This window comes from Miscanthus floridulus, chromosome 8 (assembly GCF_019320115.1).
Source record: "Miscanthus floridulus cultivar M001 chromosome 8, ASM1932011v1, whole genome shotgun sequence".
Classification (NCBI taxonomy): domain Eukaryota; kingdom Viridiplantae; phylum Streptophyta; class Magnoliopsida; order Poales; family Poaceae; genus Miscanthus; species Miscanthus floridulus.
In genome coordinates, this window is record NC_089587.1 from 18,897,449 (window position 1) to 18,904,194 (window position 6,746).

At 46.1% G+C, this 6,746-nt stretch overlaps 1 protein-coding gene across 1 annotated transcript; it reads right to left on the reverse strand.

Annotated features, from left to right (window-relative positions):
• Nucleotides 1-472: 472 nt before the first annotated feature.
• LOC136468652 (protein TORNADO 2-like) lies at nucleotides 473-904 on the reverse strand. Its single transcript, XM_066467143.1, has one exon. The coding sequence runs from the start codon at nucleotides 902-904 to the stop codon at nucleotides 473-475; it is 432 nt and encodes a 143-aa protein (XP_066323240.1).
• Nucleotides 905-6,746: the final 5,842 nt, after the last annotated feature.

Sequence of the window (6,746 nt, forward strand, 5' to 3'; positions counted from 1 at the left end):
TTGATCAAATCCAATCATCACAAAATGAATATGCAGCAGCATGTATGCACAAACATGTAGCTAGACCTTATAGTTGATTTTAATTTTAACAAAAGTTATTATTTTTCTAAGTTTAAATGCTCACAAAATACATAAATAATTCATTTTAACCTATTTTAAAATGATGCAAATTTTAGGGTGTTATAGTTGCTTATATTATATTACATGTAGTCCCCTCCATGTTTTATTAGAGCTCTCATGTTTTCTATTAGAGGTGGGTGGGCCGGTGGGGTGTGAATATTTTATTTTTGTACAGATCTATGTTTTCTAATTCTAAATCTAGCATTCTAGCTAATGTTGCATAGGATATGTTTTGAGCATTGTGTAATCTTATATAAGAGCATCTCCAAGAGTTCCCTAAACATCCTTTTAATCCTTGTGTTTTAGAAAGATGGAAAAAAAAACCCTCTCCAACAACTCCTAATATTTACTCCTAATCTTTTAGGACTTGGAAAATTCCTCCCCTTCCACGTAACTTTACACGGACGAAGCCACGCTCGGAAACGCCATTCGAGTAGTCGTCCATGTCGTACTCGAGGAACTCCCGGCTCGGCACCCGGTGGCCCGACGAGCCCATGGTCACCGCGAAGACGAAGACGGCGAGGCAGGCCAGCGCCACGACGACGACAAACATGGTCACGAGGTCGGCGAGGAGGAGCCACGGCAGGCGCCAGAAGGCGGCCACGAAGCCCGCGAGGCCGACCGCGAGGACAGCCACGCCGAGGGCAATCACTAGCCACTGGAGGATCTGGACGCAGGCGTTGTCGGCCTGCGTCGACAGCCAGATGCCGGCGGCGATCACGGGGATGGACAGCAGCGCGGGCACGACGTTGATGGCGGCGACGCCCATGTAGTTGAGCCCCATGGCTTAGCTACCGCTCCTAGTCCTAGCAGCTCAGAATGAAATACGACAATACATACATACATACTACAAAGTGTGGCCGGCCGGCCAGCCTCCTTTGCGGACGGTACCAACACATACATACAGGGCCTATACACGCCCGTTGCCGTGTGGTAACACTTGTTCACCACGCCATAAATCGATCAAGTAGAACGTGCCAATCAAGCTTCACAGCAACATACTGTTGGAAACCAGAATCCTCATCCAAGTCCATCAAATCAAAATGCACACCTGGGATTGGGAGGCGGCGGCGGCGGCGTGCCGCAGCGGAAGAGTAGGAGCGAAGGGAAGAAGAGCAGCAGCAGGCGGCGGCGGCGTGGATACGTGCGGCGACGAAGAGGTTTGCGTGGAAAAAAAAAGAAGACTGAAGAAAAAAAAAGTCAAATAGGACCTGCATTTGATTTTTTAGAAGTCAAATATTAGGAACTATTGGAGATGAACTTTTTTTTTCTCCTAAAATCTTTTTAGGAGTTGGTAAACATAGACTTTTTAGGAGAAATATTTAGGGAACTCTTGGAGCCTCTGAAAACAACTAAACACGAATAAATCGCAAACAAGCCATGGAGGCCATTGTATCCGGCTATTTTTTGAGCTACGGTATAGATTATAGGTTACGTGTATGAAAATAGACCTAGAATGTGTGGTGTTTTGAAAACATTTTTTTGGCCAAGATGTATCAACTGGATAATATTATTTCGTTCCTCTTTTCTTAAATCTTATGCCATATATAATACTAAAGGCAAATTTTGCTGTGGGACACCGGAGAAATGTGTAATTGATCGGTTCACACCGTCGGATCGAGAATTTTCAAAAACACATCGTAAATTTGTGGTTGTTTGCCTAAAGACAACGCACTAATTATTTTATTCATTTATCAGTTCTGAGGAGAGAGAAGGTGAAGGAAAATATCCAAACTATCCTGGTCTTCAACCTATGTTTATATAAAAAAGGCCTAAAATTTTTGTTCCGTTCTATTTTTGAAATAAATTTTTAGTTCCGTTCTAGGTAAAAAAATAAAAAATCTCAGGACCGACCCTGGATACACACGCTGGCCGCTAGCGCAGAGCGAGATTGTTGTGCGCGAGAGATCGGGAGGAAAAGACGAGGACCAAACGGGCAGCTGACGATTTCAGCAGCGGGTAATGCCGACCGTCTCGTCCTCGCATTAAATGGACGTAACACCAGTCTCCCATTCCTAGACTATCTCCAACGAGGAGATGCAGACCCAAAATGGGTTAACGCACAGTTGCTTTGCCTATCAAAAGCAGGCTCCAACGGCTGACCCAGACGGACGACCCATTTTGCGAACCGACGGAAGCGATACGCAAAAATGCATGCCCTCTCTCCTTGGTACGCAATCCGCGCACACCTCCGCAACGCCGAGGTGGCCCGCTCCCACACCGGCCGCACCGCCGGCCCCGCTCGTCTCTGACGCCCGAAGTGGTGGGCCCGCGGAGGAGCGCGGCCGGCTCGGCGAGGCGAGACCGCAAAGGAGCGCGGCCGGCGCGACCGCGCCGAGGAGCCGCCGACGCTCCGAGCAGGCGGACGCGCGGGCCAGATCCAGCTCCCAGTGCTCCGGTCGCCGTCGGGGCCGCGCGTGCCGTCGTCCTCAGGCCGCCGTCGGGACCGCGCGGGGTAGTCCTCGGGGACGCCGCCGTGCGCCTGTGCCAGGGAAGGCCACCGTGGGGAGGTCGCGCTGGGGCGGAGGAGGTCCGGTGGGGTGGGGAGGAGGAGGCACGAGGCCGGCTTGGGAGGAGGCACGCAGAGCAGAGGTCGCCGCGGGGAGGAAAGGCCGCCGCGCCAGTGCTTGCCGCTGGCGAGGGGCTCCACCGGCGAGGGAGGCCGGCAGGGGAGGGGCGTGGGCGGGGAGGAGTGCCGAGGAGAGAGGCTGCGCGTCGGGAGAACCGCTGGGCGCTGCCGTGAGGCTCGCCGCGCCGGGGGAAGCCAGATCCGGGGTCGGGCGCCGCCGGGGAGGGCCGCCGGGGAGGGCCGTCGGGGAAGGAGAGGGAGGGCTCGCCGCTCCGGTGAAGATTTTTTGCGTGGGCCGTTGGAGAAGGCACGGTGTGGGTGCGTGACTCTTTCCCTGTACGCGACCTAAATCGTGGAATGGGTGTCCGGTTTAGGTGAGCTCGGTTGGAGATAGTCTTAGGCCGTCCACAATGTGTGCTCCGAGTGGTGCCAGGACAGGAAAAAGCTGATTCTGGCATCGCTCTCTACGTTGCAGCAAGCGAGGTTAACTTTGAGTGGTGCCGAAACAACGAAGAGCGAGGCAAGTACATGCGCCGGTGCCAACTGACGCTCAAGAAATAAAATAATATTTCTTTGGCCACCAATTCACGTCAGCCGTCTCACATCTCAACTGTGCATGGCTTGTTGTTTCTATTTTTTATTTCCCCTTTCTGGGTCCCACGAAGTGATGCTTTCTATACGTATCCACTGTGGTCTATAAAGAGTGATGCCAGAACAGAACATGGGGTCCGTTTTTTTCTTTGGCACTACTGCACCACTGCGGAGGGCCTTAGCGGTAGAGGGCCGGGAAGACGCCAATCTTATATATATATATATATATATATATATATATATATATATATATATATATATATATATATATATAAAGTAACTTATTTTGTAGTCACTTTGAGTTATGATAATTATTATGTTAATTTATATGATTATAGTAACTTCTTACTAAATGGTTTACTATAATGTTACGGTAAATATCCCATGTGTTACAGTAACATAATTATCGTAAAAATGTAATCACTTTATCATAAATTAAATATAAAAAATATCGTAAATGAAGGTAGCTACAAAATAACTTATTCTATAACTAGCTATTGAAATATATATATATATATATATATATATATATATATATATATATATATATATATATATATATATATATAAGCGCTATTTCGAGCGCTACGCTCTAAATAATATTGAGCGTGCCGGCCAGAACTCCGACGCCCCCCTCGCTCTGTTCCCGCAACGTTAAAGAAAGTCCATCCTGATATCCGCCAACCGAAAATGCATTGTAGAGGTCGATCCCGCAACAGTAAAAACTGCCGTTATCAGTGCCGCATTGAAGGGCCTGTTTGGAATGCGGGATTTTTTCTCTATTCTTGTGTTTTTCCTGTGAAATTGAACTGATTCCTGTGAAATTACTGTATGATTCCTGTGAGATTCCTGCGTTCCAAACAGGCCCGAAACGGTTGTCAAACAAGTTTAGATAGGCTAGAGTTAAAACCCAACATAAGCAATCAAGGTTTAGACAAGTGAATAACTGTTTTTCAAGTACTTCTATCTAAGGCTAAATCTTAGGTATATTTCATCCTTTCAAGTCTTCTTTTATTGTCTCTATCCAAGTCAACTTCGTTCTCTTCTCAGATGACGTCGAGTGAAGTGGAAGCGCTGGAAGAGTTGTTCCCGACGACCGCTGCTACGATTGGTACAAGGCTCTTCTCAGATGACGAAATAGAGTCGCGCGGCCATTAGCGGAGACGCAAAACTCCGTAGGTTACTGCGCTGCTCGTAGTTCGGTTGTTACTTTTATATAATATCCAAGTTTGAAACAGTCACCTACGAAGGTCCAGTCAAACTGTAAGACCTCCTAGGACGCTCATTAGAAGCGCGTCGTGTGTATGGTTAAACTTTTCTTCTTCTTAATTACAATGATACGCAAATCTTTTGCGTATTCGAGAAAAAAAAAAGTCAACTTTGTTCTTTCTTTGTCTCTCTTCATGTCGCTATCCTGACATCACTTTTAAAAAATGCAAGCGATCAGCTGCATGTATGCATGATTTTCTTTCAATTTAATGCGCATCTATCGGAAAACTTGTTTCACATAACCCGCGCTAGCATCCAAATATTCCGTATCAATCGGAAAACTTGTCTCACATAACCGTAAAAACATGTGATTTTATAACCAGAAAACTTGTTTCACATAACCGTAAAAACAGGTGATTTTATAAAAGTAGTAATTGGTGGGCGTCCGTTACCAACACAACCGTAGCTACTTTGTGGGAATTGGCCAAAGCGATGAATTCTTGGCATGTGCTAACCGTAAAAGTTCAACACGTCAGCAGGTCACGTGAATCCACCAGGACCCGTATTTCTCGGAAATCCAGCAGGAACCGTAATTTCTCGGAAATCCAGCAGGAACCGTAAATTTTGAACTTTCACGGCATGTGCTAAATCGTCTAGTACTCTTTCTTTCAACTTTTGATTCTCCCGCAACCATACTTATTTTAATTTGAAGTAGTAATTATATTGTTATTAGAAATCGAGTGGTACTATTTTTTATTCAAGTATTACTACTAGTTTGAAATATAAGCAGAAATACCCAAATTTTCAACGGATATTAGAAAAAGGTTAAAAACTCCATCAGCCACGGTATTAGATCGATTTGCCTTGAAGATATGAAATAAGAAAAATACAGGCCTAGTTCTTTTTCTTTGCTTATGCAGGGCAATGATTTGTAGAGTTCAATCAGTACGATAAGAAATTAAACAGATTTGAACTGCGGATAAAGGATCTGCAGTCCCCGCCTTACCGCTTAGTCTAACCGTATTTTTGAATCGCAGTAGTACTACTTATGGCATATATCCCATAAAAGATCAAGAGTAGTAATAACCATGAAAACATAACAGTTTTATATCTCACTAAGACCTCTTCCCGTAACCGTAAAAGATGAAATCAAAACGTCAGATCAAATCGTAATTCTTTGATTTTATAAATGATGATGCCCACGTCAAACTGTAATAGTCCAAAATCTATGTTCACAAATATAGAGATCCGACTCTATAACATTAGTTTCCAACGATAAACTAAATATTTACCTGCTAAATATTTACGTACAACATCAGTTTATCAAATCCATTCCAGACGAAAGCATGGATCAACTAGTGCCAGCCGTAGCAGTAAGTAAATACACAACAATTTGGCCGTAATCTGGAGTTCTTGACCACCAAACCGCATAAGAAACAGAGAATGAAGAACGGAAAGCTAAAAGAAAACCGCATAAGGAACAGAAAATGAAGAACGGAAACCTAAAGAAGTGGCAACGCCCTCGATCTGGGATTGACTGAAGTCACGAACATGCACATCAAGCCGTGATCTGGCCACGAACAAGCACATCAAGCCGGCTTCCTCCATGGATCTGCCACCACGCCGAGCATGGGAGCTGACGCCAATGACCCGACAGCAGCTTGAGGACTGAAATGCAACACCTCAGGCCTTGTTTGGCCGGGCTCCCAGCAGCTCCGGTTGCTGCTGACACCCGTACAGCGAACACTGTACCATCGGAGCTGTTTTTTTCTCTCCATCTTTTTCCTCTCACTAGCGCGGTTACTGTTTACGGAGCCAGTGAAACTCAAATTTCTGGCTCCTCCGGCTTCGATTCTGACACGCTACAGTACGTAAAGCCGAAGCGTCTCGGAATCGTACCGGGCCTTAGTATCAGCGGCCGTGCACCTTATTGCAGGCGTATGGTTGGCTGCTTTTTAGCATGGGACCCACGTACATGCACACTTTTTGTCCGACAAAGGACCACTTGAATGCGTGTACCTCCGGCTCAACACGCTCAGCTCATTTTCTTTGGCTCGGCTGTGAATTGGAGCTCGGCTCGTTCAGCTCTATAGACATGTGCGTCTCATCTCCCCTGCCCTGTTGCCTCTACATCACATCACATCAGGACCAGCCTATTTGCCCATACATCACATCACATCTGGACCACCCTTTTTTCCTCTATTCCTCTACGGAGTACTGGTGGTATAAAAAATTCAAAATGCAGTGGCCGAAGCCA

Coding starts and splice junctions, on each gene's coding strand:
- LOC136468652 (XM_066467143.1), bottom strand. CDS start 904: ATGGGGCTCAACTACATGGGCGTCGCCGCCATCAACGTCGTGCCCGCG.